Here is a 17751-nt window from a genome sequence, read left to right as displayed (position 1 = left end):
TATAATGTTGCATAAGGAACCTTTATGTCAATAACATTTATATATTCAAAACCATAATAATCATGATAGTGAAAAGATTAAAGCCAAAATAATATAGTTTCATATCTCATATAAGAACAAGTCAAAATCAAATTGAGGGTATATGATAATATGATAATAACACAAACACATCCTTAAACAATTGGAATCTTCATTTATGGCAGCACTCCTTATAGAGAACTAATGCCAAAAGAGATTGAGGAGGATATGCAGTACATAAGCTTTTAGGTTAGTATTACTAACTGGTTTTAGGGGGATAGGTTTGCCCTCTCTCTCTTTCCTTCCTTCCTGTCTCCAATTGGTAAATCAAATAACTAATTTCTTCATCTTCATCTAAAGCAGTGAGGATGGAATCCAGGCAAACATTTAAATTTTGAAAGCATTAGAAAGCTGTCATCTTTTAATAGCGCTATTAAAAGGCTATGGTGCAGATACCATTAAAAAAAGGTTATGGTGCAGATTAGCTGTAGCCATGGACCAGCCCAGTCTGAAACGGCCATGTGCCTGCTTGTACCCTATGAAAGTTGTTTCAAATTGCACATACTTTCTGTGATTGGTGCTGTTCTGCAGCTGACCCTGGCATTCCTCAAAATTTATTGTTCTCTTATATTTAAAGCTGTAAAAAGAAAAGGTGGCAAAATATTTTTACCAAAGCTTGAAGGAGAAAGCATTGGCCCCATAAAAACTGAGATAATAGAAACTCAACCTATATAAGAGCAATTATAAGTTACACTGACAATATAGAGGCCATCATCCATGCAGAGGAAGGACCTTGAAAAAGAAAAAAAAGGCAACTGAGAAACTAAGTAAAACCCAAATGGTAAACTTCCATTATTGTAATTTTCACTACACCAACTACAAAATTTAAACCCACCTCAGATCAAACTTGGTGTGCTACATACATGCCTTGCTCCTATTTTCATGAATGTCCTTGAAAATTATTTATTCGAAGAATACATGTTTTAATGACTAAATTTTTATGTGGTAAAATAGAGCCATGGCTTAAAGATTTAGGAGCCGTTTGGATGGCATCATTTTAAAATCCTTGATTTCTTCAAAATTAATGGAGAGAAGAACAGGAGGGAAAACACATAAGAAAACTTAAGGAAGAATGAACTAACAATGGGAGCAATGCTCTACCACAAAAAGGGTTTCTTTACTTCATTCCAATATTTTCTTCAATGGCTTAACACCCTTAGATCAGCCCCCTTTTACATATTTTTCCACTATCTAAAGCATTTACTCCCATTACAACTTTCAAGCATACCATTACCTAAGATTTTGACCCTACTTGGAACTATAGCAAATACAACTTTCAAAACACCTTGTAACTCTAATCTCCTAGTTCTGATACAACCACTTCCAAAATATTACAACTACATGCAAAATTTATTTCCAAGGCTTTTTAACTTTTTGACCACCATTATAACACCAAAATCTAGGCCATCATGCTAGGTACACATGCATGCCATCACATGTGCTACATCAAAAATCTAGAATTGAAGAAAGCTTGATTATTAAATCCTGGATTTTAAAATATGCCTATTTGGATAGCATCCTGTATTTTTTAAGGATTTAATATTACGCTATTTGGATGCAATCCTGGGTTTCAAGAGCACGGAATATGGTTTTTATTATTTAAGTTGGGAATTCCAATGACTATTAAAGCATTTTAAAACTTTGGAATCCATTTTCATCATAAACTTCGGAATCCTATGTAAGTGGAACCTATCTAGGCTAAATTAAGACTTTAGTTTGTTCTTCAGAACCTTTGATTTTAACATCCCAGGATTAGTTTTTCAAATTTCTGAATCCTTTTTCATCGCAAACTACATAGCAATTGTTCAATATCCTATTTATTCAAAATGTAGGCTATTACTTTCTTTGACCATGTAACCTTCAAGGGCCGACTGATATTCTAGAGAAGATGCATATGTCCATAGAGAATTGCCTCCAATATCCAAGTAACATATATATGGGGAATTATTAGAGTTAATAAGAAGCATTAGCATTTTAACAAGACAAGAAAATATAATCGTCCTGATTATTCAAAGTTGTCTGTCATAAGTGTAAACTTTCGAAGCAAAAAGATGTAAAATAATAGATAACATACAATGACAATCCACCAAGAGAACCGAAAATGTGTTCCCCGATATGATAAGGCTTCCATACTTCAATCCTTTGTTTCTGTTGGTACATGCTTCTTATTGCTAGTTTGCCATTTTTGAGACAGAGCTTGCTTATCTTATAGTGGCTGCTTCTGTCCATTATTTACCCTCTACAGGAAACAACCACATTAGTAAATCGTGAAAGATATTTGGGAGGATTTAGTCCTTTGAGAGCTGGATCGACCAACTTAGCCAGTGCATCAATCAAAATCTATGTGGGACATGGGCATTGGGAAGCTAGGACTGCAACAAGGGTGGGCTTATGCAGAAGAAAAAAATGAGTGGGAACTATTTGTATTTCATTCTACATTATCCTTGTTGTATGATCATCAATTTCTATTATAACTTTATTGAAAGCTGCCCAGACTGTTCTTTGTTTTGTACACATGCGTGTTCCCTGGTATGATAAGGCTTCCATACTTCAATACTTTGTTTCTGTTGATACATGCATCTTATTGCTAGTTTGCCATTTTTTGAGACACAGCTTGCTTATCTTATAGTGGCTGCTTCTGTCCATTATTTACCTTCTACAGGAAACAACCACATTAGTAAATTGTGAAAGATATTTGGGAGGATTTAGTCCTTTGAGAGCTGGATCGACCAACTTAGCCAGTGCATCAATCAAAATCTATGTGGGACATGGGCATTGGGAAGCTAGGACTGGAACAAGGGTGGGCTTATGCAGATGAAAAAAAATGAGTGCGAACTATTTGTATTTCATTCTACATTACCCTTGTTGTATGATCATCAATTTTATTATAAATTTATTGAAAGCTGTCCAGACTGTTGTTTGTTTTGTACACATGCCTCCATGCAGATACTTACTTATGTATGCTCTCTTGCTTTCTTGTAAAAAAAAAAAAAAACCCTTTTGTTTGAATATTTTTTTTCATAGGCTGTCTGCTCATCAATTCTCTAAATGCAATCTGGGCCTTAAATGCAGGTGGTTGTCAAAGATATGCTGGTTTTAGCCTACTTTTTGTTTATGTATATTTTTAAGCAGATGCTATAGAAACTCTAATTTCTTGTTCAATTCTATGGATTTGTCTTACTAATGCCAGAAATTCATTATCTACTGAAATGCTTTGTGCAACATCCTCTGAAACATCTTCTCTTTGATGATAAAGAAGGATTGTTGCTCTGATGCGAATTTGAATATGCCCTCTCCCTTTAGATTCTTATGTGATCCGTTCTTCTTCAATCTATCTTTTGGATCACCCTGCCATGTTTTCTGCATCTTACCTCCCTCTCTATTAGTGGTCTTGATGAGATGCCATCCTTTCTAGATAGGTTTCTACCACACAGTAATGCACTCCAAAGTTTAGAAATTATATTCTGCAACGAGGCAAGTCTTCCTAGTACGCTGGGCAATTTCATTGCTCTCAAGTCATTGAGCATTTTGGGTTGTAAAAAGCTGGTGTCTTTGCCAGAGGGATTGCGAAACCTCACATCTCTCGAAAAGTTGGAGATTAAATGGTGTGATAGTCTAATATCTTTTCCCGAAGAAGGGGTACTAGAGGGCTTGATATCTCTTCAAAGTTTGGTTATTGTGGGCTGTCCAGATCTCATTTCTTTGCCGGATGACTTGCAGTACCTCACTGCCCTCCAGTATCTGGAAATCAATATGTGTGGTATGTTGACATCATTTCCTGATGGGCTACAACATGTCGCCACACTGAAAGATCTAAAAATTTACCACTGTTCGAGGATGGTAAATTTGCCAGAGTGGGTCGAAAATCTCACATCGCTTCGAAATTTGTCCATCCGTAGTTGTGGTGGTATGACTTCATTGCCCGCCGGACTACAACGCCTCACCGCACTCCAACAACTCCATATTTACGGCTGTCCTAATTTGGAGAGACGATGCAAAAGGGAGGGAGGAGAGGATTGGCACAAGATAGCCCATTTACCATATATCTACATCTGATTGCAACTTCCATCCCTTGGACTCTACCATCCCAGGTTCGTTATTTACTCAACCCTTCTTTATCTTTTAATTATATATAATGCATTTCAATTACTCATGTCTTTGCACTTTCTTTCTTTCCTTCATCTATCTAATGAATTTATACCAAATACTGTCAATTCAATATACACCAAATGCCTCCTTACTTTGGATTTTGCTTTTTGAACTTATGCTGAAATGTATATGCTTTATTCCTTTGTTTATTATCAATAATTGTTTTATCCATTAATTCCAAATATCAAAATTATATTCCACTTACTTAAGATGATTTAGCTTAAAAACTTATCTTTTTTAAATCATTTTTTTGCAAGTCCCTAAAGACTACTAATGTTAACATAGGCTAGGCATTAAACTCTTTTTAGGCTCTGTTTGGATTGCAGGAATTTACAGGAAAATTATTAAAATTTCCTACTATTTCATGAGTTTTAATAGAAACTAAGGCCGTGTCTGGCCGCCAAGAATTTGTTTTCATGATAAATCGATAGTCTCGAAAGTGGAGATGAGGGTGAAATTGCTAAAACTCAGGAAACAAAATCCAGAAATGGGGTTTCTCTAGTGATGAGATGCTGCTAAAAATTGGGAAAAGCTCTATCGGGTTTTGAGTACAGTTTTTAGTTTCATGATTTTTAGCAACTTCATCTTCATCTCCACTTTCGAGACTACCAATTTATCATGAAAACAAATTCCTGGTAGCCAAAAGTGCCTTAAGAGGTACTTTGCAAATTAGGAATTTTCATAAAGAAAAAAAATCTCTTTTTCTCTTTCATTTTCGGTGAGAGGATCCTGTTATATTTTTTGCTCTCTTTCCGTTCCTCTAGTCCCCACTATTTTGTTTTCCTTTCTAATATACAGATGGTTCTTCATTGCTTTCAAGGTGTGATAATCAAGCAAACAAGAGCCTACTTCTGGGTGCCTCTCTCCCTTGCGATTTGCATAGGCTCTGCTACCTGTTTAGCTGCATTAGGACGATTTTCTGCAGGCTTGTGGTCGGGACATCGGGTAGAAGGATTTTCTTGGGACAGAGGTCTATGTTGGTTTCTGTATGTTTATTCATGGTCTGCTCTTGGGGCAGAGGATTGCTGGTAGTTTTTTCTTCTATTTTCAGTTAATGAATTAAAGGCTCTGTTCTGGAAGTTTTACGGGTTGTGTCTTTCTAAGAGCTGCTCTCTGAATCTTGTGTTTTCCTAGTGTGTTTGCCTAGTCCTCAGATGTGGATTCTAGTGTGAAGAATGTGGTTTCTGAGGGCATTCTTCATTTCTTCATCAAAATTTAGTGATATGTATGTCTGAATGCTGATAAACATTAAGGGGCCATTTGGATACGCGGATTTTAGAATCCAGGTTTTTAGTTTGAAAACATTGTAAAAGATGGTTCATGATCAAGCTGCTGCATGCTGTCCTCAGATGTGGATTCCGGTGTGGAAAATGTGGTTTCTGAGGCCTTTCTTCATTTCTACATCAAAATTTCGTGATATGTATTTCTGATAAATACTAATGGTATCTCCATTTCTACTTTTCTAGAGGCTTATTAGTACCTCTAAATTGTGTACCCACTTTTTTATTTATTTTTTATTTTTTATGATTACTTGTATCACTAAATAGTTTACACTCTTTATCTCTATTTAGCAGTGTTTAAAAACGCGGATTTGACGCGGAACGCGCTCAAGAAAAATCCTTGTCGACTCGGCCCCGACGAGGCCAAGAACGCGGTTGACACGGTTGAAGCGGTCATAAGTTGGGAGAGTCAAAGGAGTTTATTGACTCTGTACGGCAAAACGCGGAATGTGGATGTGGTGCAATGCGGAAAGCGGCCGAGGTAAAAAGTAGTCGACTCGGACGAGTTCCTTGTCGAGTCAAGGAGTTTTTAAACACTGCTATTTAGGCTTGTTTGGACTGCAAGAAAAACATTTATGATGGAAAATTTTTCTTTCCACAATTTAGAAGGAAATGATGTAGTTATAATTAATTTAGAGGATATCATCATAAATTGCAGGTCCTGCAAAATTCGAATAGGGCGGGTTTAATTTATCTTTTTCTGTGTTAAAAAGTAGGAAATTTTAGAACAATTTTCCTTTCCAAACTATCAAAATAAGTCATCCTGCAATCCAAATCCAAATAAGGCCTTAGTGTGTGTTTCAAATTCCGTTGGATCCTACTCTTGTTTTGTCTAAATTAAAATTTGTAATAAGTTGGAACTTTTAGTGTAGTTTTAGGTGCTGTTTTGAGTGCAGGATTTGTTTGGAAAAGAAATTATTTTTGAAAATTTCTTAGCCTTTTCATTTCGAGGTAAACTGGATTCATTGCTCTTTGAAATAAAGGTACTTTTGCAAGATTGTAATTCCCCACTTGCTTTTTCGCTAATTTGCTGGATTTGGTTTAATTATTTATTCAGTAACTTTTTCATCTGTTAGTTAAGACTGTTACTGTCTCCTATTGTCAAGGATATGTTGTGCACACATATGAGTACACATATATGCATGCATGTAACATGAGATTTCAAATGAAGTCCATTTTTCAAAAGGCACAGTTTGGCCACAAGGTAAATAGGCTAACTGTAGATAATCTCCATACCATGATTCTTAGATAAGCTTATCTGCGCTCCAGTGCAGAAATAGGGTGGGCCCCCATTGTTTGGGGTGATCCAAAGCACTCACTTGGAAGGCCCTATCATAGATAGGGTGTCCACAAAATATCAGCTCTATTGGATCATCCTAACCTTTCCATCTGTGGAGGGGAATAATGGGCAGATTTGTGGACAAACAATGTCTGTCTATTTTCCCCTCCACTATTGGATGGGTTAGGATGATCCTATGGATCTGATTTTTTTGTACACACCTTATCTATGGAAGGGCTTTCCAAATGGATGCTTTGGATCACCCCATAAATGTGGGCCCACAAGATTTATCAGTAGTTGAGCGCAGATAAGCTATCTGCGCTCGAGCTCATAAACCTTTTCCCCCACACATATATGAGAAAACGGTCTCTACACACAAGTGTAGATAAGTTATCTACACACTAGCTTAAAATACAGTGGAGGGCATATTGTTTGGGTGATCCAAACCATTCATTTGATTGGCCTTCACATAGATAGGGTATCCACAAAAAATCAGCTCCATAGGATCATCCCAACCCTATGATCTGTGGAGGTAAAATGGACGTGTATAAACCTTCACAAATCTTTCCATTTTTTCCTCCACGGTTCGAAGGGTTAGGATGACCCTATGAAGATAATTTTTTGGGCACACCCTATCTATGTGAGGGCCCATCAAATGAATGCTTTGGATCACCCAGACAAAGTGGGCCCTCACTGTATTTTAAGCTAGCGTGTAGATAACTTATCTACACTTGTGTGTAGAAACCGTTCTCTCTCTCTCTCTCTCTCTATATATATATATATATATATATATATATATATATATATATATATATATATATATATATATATATATCAGGAAAAAGTTTCTGAGGTATCGCGCAGCCTGAGCAGCCCTCTAAATACACCATCTCCCATAGTTGTTTGACTCATCCAACCCATTCATTATGTAGGTAATAGGTAGGATTATGGTTATGGTTAGAAAAGAGTACCTACTCCGTGGGCTTAAAATACAAAGAGGGCCACACTGTTTGGGTGATCTAAAGCATTCATTTGATGGGCCCTCACATAGATGGGGTGTGCCCAAAAAATCAGCTCCATAGGACCATCCCAACCCTTCGATTTGTCAGGGCAAAAAATGGACATATTTGTGAAGGTTTATACCCGACCTTTTTTGCCTCCACAAATTGAAGGGTTGGGATGATCCTATGGAGCTGATTTTTGGGCACACCCTATCATATCTATGTGAGGGCCCATCAATTAATGAATGCTTTGGATCACCCAAACAATGTGGCCCCTGATGAGAGCAAAAATAGCAGCCCAATAGGAAGCTACCACGTGTCATAAGGATACCTAGGTAATGGCCCAAAGGAACCGGACACAGTTCCCAAAATTCACTATTGTCAATGGGATTTCTTTATCTGTTGTTGTCACTGGCTTAAGTATCGGAGGGCCTTCCTGGAGAACCATCTCAAGGTCGGTCTTCTAACCGTTTGTCTATATACGCTAGCCTAAAACAAGCTCAATAGCTATCTCTTTGCCTCCAGCTCAGCACCAATTGGATTTTGACTCCAACCGCCCCCATTGTATTTTAAGCCCACGAAGTAGGAACTATTCTCTCTCTCTCTCTCTCTCTCTCTCTCTCTCTCTCTCTCTCACTCACTCACTCACACACACACACACACACGTACTGTGGAGGCAAAAGATAGATAGATTTGTGAAGGTTTATACACGTCCATTTTACCTCCACAAATCGTAGGGTTGGGATGTTCCTATGGAGCTACTTTTTTGGGTGCACCCTATCTATGTGAGAGCCAATCAAATGAATGCTTTGGATCACCCAAACAATGTGACCCCCACCGTATTTTAGGCTAGTGTGTAGATAACTTATCTGGGAGAGAGGGGGGGGGGGATAGGTTTCTGAGGTATGTGTATATATATATATATATATATGAGATGATTGATTGTAAACTTTATGGCTATCTTGAAGAGGACCTATACATGTGTTCTTATTTTGTTAGTGATCTTATCATTGTTGTTCTTTGGTTTATTCAATGTTGCTACTTATCTTGCTTGATAGTATCGTTGACTTCTGGTTTTGATGGCTCCACCCATTTGGTTCTAGAAGGAAGAATTCTTTAAGTTGGTTCTGAAGTCTTTTTGGGGAATTCTTTTACCTTCCATATTGTGGTTCATGTGTCGGGACCAGGGTAGAACTCACCCTTAAAAGACAGCTGTTAAGGGGAAGAATTCTTTCAAATCTTACCAACCGAAGTGGGATTTTTGCTCGTGTGGAACCCCAAAAATCTCCCCTCCGCGTGGGATCAAGTTGCGAACTGAGAGACCTTCCTGGTGGTAGACTGGAGTTACCATGCCCCAACTCGGAAACTACTGATGGGACCCAGGTAGAACTCACCCTTAAAAGCCGGTTGTTAACGGGAGGGTGCCCAAGTCCGTATAAGCCTTCCACATCAGTTGCTCACCAGCCAATGTATTTTAAGTTTCTTGCTCATAGATTGTGGATTCTCATTCTATAATGCTTCAGTAGTTGTTAGCCTTACGAATTCTTGCTGGTATTTTGGATGTTGGTGGTGGGGTTTTCCATGTCTACATAGTTAATAACTAATTATGCATGCTCCTTACAAAATACAATTACAGATCTTAGTATTAAAGCCAAAGGCTCTTGTCATGGATTATGATTTTGAACTCCCAAATAACTACAAACACCATGCACATCTGTGCTTTTTTATTACTACATATCTTTACATAGAATATTGATTTCTTTGATCATGTGACACATGACACCAGATTTAAAGAACTTGTGTTGCACAGTCATCCTATTGTAGTGTAGCATACATATCACTTGATGATTGAACCTTGGTTATGGTAATGATATGAGGTGAAGTAACATCCCCTTCTATGGTTCATAAATCTGCTTCTCTAATGCAATTGTAATCTGCTACAAATTTCAAGGAAATATGAGTTGGGATCAAAATTGGATAGATATATTTCCTACACTTATTTGAATTTTCAAGAAGATTGGAGAGGAAAATATTTTACCCCAACTTCACAGTTCTTGCTGGTGTCTCATAGTTTTCTTGTTGAGGCTGGCTTAGTTGGAGATTGACACGTACATGCAAGTCTTCCGTAATGGTAAATCCACTTGGAAGAATTGAATTTATGTTTAGACCATTTAACTCTCTTGTTGCATAAACCTGAGGCCGGAGAGATTTGAGTTATTGCTTAGGCTGACTACAATTGAAATATAAAACTACAAAAGGTTTAATGTGTTTGGTTCTAAAATTTGTAGACGTATTTGATGTTCATATTAGCTGTCCAAACCAGTACCTTTTTATATAATTCCATGTTTTCTTGACGAATGAGGTTTACCGTCTTATACAGTTCCATATTTTCTTGATGAATTATGTTCCCCTGCAAATAACAAGCGAAGATTAGCTACTTGAAGGGCATCACACTTAAAGCAAAAGAATATGATAAATGTTGCCCACTGTTTTGGATTGACCTTTCGGTTCAATTCTTGAATTTCTTCAGTTCGAATTTGTTCCTGCAAAAGTGAACGACGACATTACAATCTATGCATGTGATTTATATGAAATTTGGGAGGATCAAAGAGAAGCATTATATGAGGCCTAGTGTCTTAGGACCTTTTTCATTCTAACACCCTGCAGACTCATTTGCAATTGATTCTCTAGATTTTGTAGGTCCTTGACACTCAAACCTGAAAGCTCTTCCCCCATCAACTGCCTGCAATTTTCATGATCAGAATAAATAGTATGTTACCAGTCTAAAAGTCATATTTCAAGTGTGAGATATTAATTTGCATCCAGCATAATGTGACAGGAAAGATTATGTCTTTTATTGATTACAATTCTTTTGCTAGAATATGAGGTATACAATGTGTTTATTTCGTTTTTTTGATAAGTTGAAAGCAATTTTGTCGATTGATAAACCATAAATTCGAATTATGTTTTCGAAGCACAAATAAGTTTGGTAGTAAAGGATTATAACTAGCACTTTTAGATGTGTCTGCTAATCAGTGCATGTTACATTATAAACAAACTGTAAATTTGTAAATAATTTTTTTTCTTAATCTCCTGATATTATAACTAGCACTTTTAGATGTGTCTACAAATCAGCATATGTTGCATTATAAGGAAATTGTAAATTGTTAAGTACTTTTTGTCTTAATCTCCTGATGTGTCTGCACAACCTTTAATTATATTCTTGCTTGTTTTGGAATATATTTACCATGGGGGATGTAATTTTTATTTGGTACGTAGTACTTATAACCTTTGTACTTTTTCACACCTTATGTAATTAATGAATAAATGCCTGTCTCCCATTTCATAAATACGGATCATTTCTATAAACATTTGGTTTTTATATCATGTGTGAGTCGCACGCCTTTTTTCAAGGCATTGCTAAAAAATTCGTAGGATATTTTGTCTCTATAAACTCCACGCAGTCTTACATATGCACCCTTTTTCTAACTTGAATGTTCCAATACCTTAAATCAAGTTACTAGTAGTCAGTCTTTGAATATTTTCATTGGTATAATGGATTAAATTCATATGGAATAACTTCAATGATTTTATTGATATAAGTTACTCTAATATGAACGTAATTGGGGTTGAAATTTTTTACCGATGACTCTCTTGCAACTGCTGTAATTGTTGCGTCAAGCTCGCTGCTTCCCTTTTCCAAAACTATTGAATCCAAGGCCACAAGATTTAGTACATTCAGTGCATGCTTGAAAAAATTTCATCCGCATAAATATATAGATCTAACATAAACTTTAATTGGCATGATTTAGAAATTGACATTCTTTTAAGTTGAATGATATCTCCAATGTGGTTGATTCATGGCCATGCGGTAGAAAATTTAGATTCTCCCTACAAAAATTATTTCAAATCTAAAACCATAGCCATGAGGTAGAAAATTTAGATTTTCACTGCCCAAACTATTTTCAATCTAAAACCGAAGTCAACCGACATTTGAATTTTGATTTTCATTATTTTCAAGCATCATCTTTTCATTCAAGTTTCAGTAAACTGAATTATACATTGCAGTGCCTATTAATGCAGTGTATCTATCTTCTTCTTTCATGGTATCATATTAGTCTTTTATTCCTCCTGTTTCAATGGGTTTATATTCCACAAGCCTACATTGGTTGAACATTGACGTATCAGATTATACTGTCCCTATATAGAAACACCAACATTCATAAGATTCGAGGCTCTTTGACTCTTGGTTGATTACAAATTTATTGTTAGGATCATGGCATGATTCGAAATAGAAACTCAAATGGTCATTGCTTCGAAATAGAAACTCAAATGGTCATTGTTTCTTCACATTTTTAGGTAATTCTAAACATAAACTCTTTTGGTTTAGCTTTTGTTATTTCCTGTATGAGAAATGCCTTCTTTTAACTTATGAGTCATCAGGCAGTACAAAAATGTAAAAATCTGATGGTTATCGACAATTTTTATTCCTCAACATGCATTTATTATCGCAGGACAATTTGCAGAAGAAAATGTATTTAATTTTTATGGAAGGCATACCTTGACTTCTGAAGTTGGGTTTAACACATGACACTGCTCTTTTGTTTTCTTGTACCGATCGATTACTGATTTCATGCTGATAATAATAGAGAAAACACTTGTCAGTATTGTTTTCGTAATTATATTGGTTAAGATATCATCAATTGTTAGTGATTTTGCATTTTCAAAATCATGTATATTACATGTTTTAGTGTTTTGGAAAATGTTTTATCAAAAGCGTTTGGGAAAAAGAAAATGTTTTCTTGGAAATATTTGCTTTTACAAAAGGATGTAGAAGTGTAGTTGAAAAGATAGTTCCACATCGGATGAGAGAAAAGAAAGAGAAGGGCTTATAAAGCACTACCTTTTCTAACTCTTGTTGATTGCACATTGGGTTGAACCCATGGTTGGACCCGCGGGACGGTGCAACGCACCGTTCGCACACGCGCACGCGCGCGCGCGGCGTGGGCAATGGGCTATAGGGCGCATAGTGGCGCTTTATTGGCGCTTTCAATGGGTGCGATCTAACGGTCAGATTTCAAACATTCTGGAAAGGTGCCCTGTAGAGGTGTTTTTCACACTGAAAAGACACCAGATGGTCTATAAAATGTGCAAACTTCAGTCATTTAAGATAGAAATCGAATTGGCAATTCTGACTGATTTTACACTCTCTTCTACACTCCTACAAAAATCCCCAAGTATTTCTACATACTGTTTTTCTTTTGTTTACTGTTCTAGATACTGTTTTTCTGCAGAAACATAATCTAGAGATTTCTCTAAGGCTTGAAATTTCGGAAGGGCATTTCGGGTTTGATTCCGCTAGTGCTACGCGTCATCAAACATTAGTAGGGCTTCCCTACTAGGCTTCATTGAATCTTGGAGGCAATTCGCGGATCCCCTTTGCACACTACTAGTGGGGGCGAATCTTGTCTTAAGGAAAGTGATATCACGCCTTGAAGCAACAAGTTTCTGTTTTCTATCATCAACAGTACCCTCAACAAATTTCCAACAATCTTAAGACAAGATTTTCTACTGTTGTTTCAATGTCACTTTATTCAGTTCGTCAAATGACCCAAGACTTTGTCAAACTCGAACGTTTCGACAAAGGAAATTTCAAGCGCTGGCAGAAGAAGTTGCACTTCATTTTGACATCACTCAAAGTGGTCCATGTTCTCACTACTCTAAAGCCGTCAGCAAATGAAAATGAAACTTTGGCGGAGGCTCGTGCAAGGATGAAGTGGGAACAGGATGACTACATTTGCAAAGGGCACATCCTAAATGCTATGTCAGATACACTATTTGACATATATCAAGGCATGGGATCAGCAAGTGAAATCTGGAATGCACTTGAAGCCAAATACTTGGCGGAAGATGCCAGTAGCAAGAAATTCACTGTGAGTCAATTTTTAAATTTTAAAATGGTAGATGATAAGTCTGTTATTGATCAATTACATGAAATACAACATGTAATTAATCAAATTCATTTGCAAGGCATCCTTCTTGATGATTCCTTCATTGTCCCGTCAATTATTGACAAACTTCCACCAAATTGGAAAGACTTTAGAAAAAGTCTAAAACACAAGAAAGAGGAAATGTCTATTGAAGACTTGGCTCAATACCTTAGGATTGAGGAAGAGTCAAGAATCAGAGACAAGAAAGAAAATGAAACTGTATCCTCTAAGATCCATTTGGTGGAAAATGTCAAGAATTCGAACCAACAAAGAAAAGGCAATTGGAAGAGAAACAAACACCCTGAAAAGAATACTAATAAGAATAAGAAAAGAAAGGGTGCTTGTTTCAACTGTGGCAAACCAGGCCATTACAAGAGTGAGTGCCGACTTCTTAAGGATAAGAAGTCGGGTGCACCAACAGACAAAGAAAAGTTTGTCGCCATGATTTCAGAGGCAAATATGCTTGAAGATGGCAATGATTGGTGGATTGACTCTGGTGCGACGATGCATGTCTGTAAAGACAAGAACCTGTTTTCAACTTATGAAACAGTTGAAGATGGAAGCGTGTTATACATGGGAAATTCGTCGACAGCAGAAGTCAAAGGGAAGGGCAAGGTGGAACTTGAGTTCACATCCGGCAAGCGACTCACTCTAACCGGTGTCTACCATGTACCAGAAGTTAGAAAGAACTTAGTGTCTGGAAGCATTCTCAACAAGAATGGCTTCAAACTTGTATTTGAATCTGACAAGTTCATTCTTTCTAAGGGGGGTACTTTTGTTGGGAAGGGATATATGTATGAAGGGATGTTCAAACTTAATATCAATAAAGTGAATGTCTTTGCTTATGTTTTGGATTCTTCTTTATCTTTATGGCATAATCGTTTAGGACATGTAAATACTAGGAAAATGAATGATATGGTTAAGTTAACCTTAATTCCTAAATATGAAAATGACTTAGTAGATAGATGTAAAACATGCATGCAAACCAAGATAATTACTAAGTCATTTCCTAAAGTAGATAGAACTTCTAACTTGTTAGATTTAATTCATAGTGATGTATGTGACATACATAGTGTTCCCACAAAGGGAGGTAAAAAGTACTTTGTTACATTTATTGATGATTATTCTAAGTACTGTTATGTTTATCTACTTAGTCATAAAGATGAGGTTTTAGAAAAATTTAAGATTTATAAAACTGAAGTAGAAAACCAATGTATAACAAGCATTAAATGTCTCAGATCAGATAGAGGTGGTGAATATCACTTTCCTCATTTCTGTGAATCAGTAGGCATAGTCCATGAATCTTCTGCCCCTTATACACCACAACAAAATGGTGTAGCAGAAAGGAAGAATAGGACACTTACTGAAATGATTAATGCTATGCTTGTTAATTCTGGTTTAAATAAAAGTTTTTGGGGTGAAGCCTTACTTACAGCTTGTCACATTTTGAATAGGGTACCAAGTAAGAAATCTGATATAACCCCTTATGAATTGTGGAAGAAAAGGAAACCAAACTTAAGTTACCTTAAAGTTTGGGGTTGTAGATCTATAGTTAAAGTCCCTAAACCTAAGTTAAGAAAATTAGGTGAAAGGGGTATTGAGTGTATCTTTTTGGGATATGCTAGTCACAGTAAGGCCTATAGGTTCTTAGTTATAGAACCTAATGATTTCATAGATGTCAATACCATAATTGAATCTAGAGATGCCTTTTTCTATGAAAATAGGTTCACTGCAATTCCTAAAGAAATTGAACCTACAACTTCTGTAGATCATCCTTTAGAATCGCAAACAGAAGTTGGTGAACCTAGTGTACAACCTAGTAAAATAAGAAGAAGTTCAAGAGATAGAAGGGATATGAGTTTTGGCCCTGACTTTGTAACCTACCTGGTAGAAGGGACAAGGGAAAAACTCCAAGGTTCTGTCTTGTTAAACTTAAGCATAGAAAGTGACCCTCAAACCTATGGAGAAGCCATAAAGTCACAAGATGTTGCTTTTTGGAAAGAAGCAATTAATGACGAAATGGATTCTATCATGGGTAATAAAACTTGGATTTTGATTGATCTACTATCTGGGTCTAAACCTATAGGATGTAAATGGATCTTCAAGAAGAAGATCAATGTAGATGGGACCATAGAAAAGTTTAAGGCAAGGTTAGTTGCCAAAGGGTTTACTCAAAAACCCGGTATTGATTACTTTGACACATATGCACCTGTTGCTAGGATTTCTACCATTAGAGTGTTGATTGCCCTTGCTTCCATATACAAACTTCACATTCACCAGATGGATGTTAAAACCGCATTCTTAAATGGTGAACTTGATGAAGAAGTGTATATGGAACAACCTGAGGGATTTATTCTGCCAGGCCAAGAGCATAAAGTATGTAAGCTTATCAAATCTTTGTATGGGCTTAAGCAAGCCCCTAAACAATGGCATGAAAGATTTGATAAAGTCTTAGTGTCAAATGGTTATAAGATACATGAATCAGATAAATGTATATACAGTAAATTTAAGGGCAGCAAAGGTGTTGTTATTTGTTTATATGTTGATGACATGTTAATTTTTGGTACTGATATTGCAAGCATTCAAAGTACTAAATCATATCTTTCTCAAAACTTTGATATGAAAGATATGGGTGAAGCTGATGTGATTTTGGGTATTAGAATCATAAGACAGGACAATGGTCTTATTCTAACACAATCACATTATATTGAGAAAGTTCTTAAAAAGTTTAACCATTTTGAATGTTCACCCATTTCAACACCTTTTGACCCAAATATAAAGTTGTATCTTAATACTGGCAGGACTATCTCTCAACTAGGGTATGCTAGTGTAATTGGTAGTCTTATGTATGCTATGACTTGTACTAGGCCAGACATAGCATATGCTGTAGGTAAACTTAGTAGGTTTACCAGTAATCCTAGTTTTTCTCATTGGAATGCAGTCTATAGAGTTTTAAAATATTTAAAGAAAACTATAGACTATGGTTTATGTTATAGTGGGTATCCAACTGTAATAGAAGGATACTCTGATGCTAGTTGGATAACTGAGCGTATAGACCATTTATCAACCAGTGGGTGGATTTTCACCCTTGGTGGGGGAGCAGTCTCCTGGGCCTCTAAGAAACAGACATGCATAACAACTTCAACTATGGAAGCAGAGTTTATAGCTCTGGCAGCATGCTGTAAAGAGGCGGAATGGCTTCGAAATTTGTTATTGGAAATTCCGTTATGGTCTAAACCAATGCCATCGATTTATGTCCATTGTGATAGTCAGGCCACACTATCAAGGGCATATAATCATGTTTATAATGGTAAGTCCAGACATATAGGACTTAGACATAGTGCTATAAGAGAGTTACTTACTAATGGAGTAGTAACTATTGATTTTGTGAGATCGAGCCAAAACTTGGCCGATCCATTCACTAAAGCTCTTGCAAGAGATCTGGTGTGTAAAACATCATTAGGGATGGGGTTAAAGCCATTAACCAATAGTCACCAATGATGGAACATCAACTCAACACTTGAATAAACATCAAGTCTTGAGTTCAATGAGTCCAAGTACATCATATGGAGTGATTGCAAGCACTATAATCTGTATTATTTGCCATCCCAAGGTAAAGTGCTTGGTACCTGTAATGTTTAAAAGGAGAAGGCTGAGTATTTAAACTCTTAATAGGCTTATAACATAGTGTTGGAGTGTTTTAGTTACAGGGGCACTCTTGATAAGCCTACCTATGTGAGTGTGGAAGTGGTGCCGCTTCCTATGAGACCTGGCTAGTCTCTAGAGCGCTCACGAAACCAAGATATAGACACAAGGCCAGTACATGTGTCGGTTTTAGAAATTGCCCAAAGAGGTGAAATCTTGTGTGTGAGACGTATCCGGTTAACCAAATAGAATAGCTAGTTCAAAGATACGTCTACTATGCAATTCTGGTTAACTTTGATATGTCCTCACTAAGTGAAGGTTCAAATCGA

General features: G+C 36.6%; 2 protein-coding genes across 5 annotated transcripts in view; one reads left to right on the top strand and one right to left on the bottom strand.

The window, feature by feature from the left end:
- LOC143857204 (uncharacterized) overlaps positions 1–3009 on the top strand; it is a 41771-nt gene extending 38762 nt beyond the window's left edge. For 2 of the 3 annotated variants that reach the window (XM_077367602.1, XM_077367600.1), the window contains exons 9-10: positions 2324–2607; positions 2741–3009. The gene's annotated coding sequence lies outside the window, so the exon portion shown is untranslated. The remainder of the gene's footprint in view (positions 1–2323; positions 2608–2740) is intronic. The other variant, XM_077367601.1, reaches the window with a different exon arrangement.
- A 6450-nt stretch (positions 3010–9459) lies between these two features.
- The window catches only part of LOC143857221 (MADS-box transcription factor 23-like), a 32953-nt gene continuing 24661 nt past the window's right edge, over positions 9460–17751 (bottom strand). Inside the window, exons 2-8 of one of the 2 annotated variants that reach the window (XM_077367637.1) lie at positions 12348–12423; positions 11431–11492; positions 10431–10530; positions 10289–10330; positions 10114–10197; positions 9826–9980; positions 9460–9724 (exon numbers count right to left, since the gene is read on the bottom strand). In XM_077367637.1, coding sequence (XP_077223752.1) covers positions 9706–9724; positions 9826–9980; positions 10114–10197; positions 10289–10330; positions 10431–10530; positions 11431–11492; positions 12348–12423 — 538 coding nt within the window. In that variant the 3' untranslated portion in view covers positions 9460–9705. The remainder of the gene's footprint in view (positions 9725–9825; positions 9981–10113; positions 10198–10288; positions 10331–10430; positions 10531–11430; positions 11493–12347; positions 12424–17751) is intronic. The other variant, XM_077367638.1, reaches the window with a different exon arrangement.

Source organism: Tasmannia lanceolata, unplaced genomic scaffold (genome assembly GCF_043159265.1).
Source record: "Tasmannia lanceolata isolate RefF3 unplaced genomic scaffold, GAP_Taslan_0.1 ptg000024l, whole genome shotgun sequence".
Lineage (NCBI taxonomy): Eukaryota > Viridiplantae > Streptophyta > Magnoliopsida > Canellales > Winteraceae > Tasmannia > Tasmannia lanceolata.
This window is presented reverse-complemented; position numbering and strand designations above follow the sequence as displayed.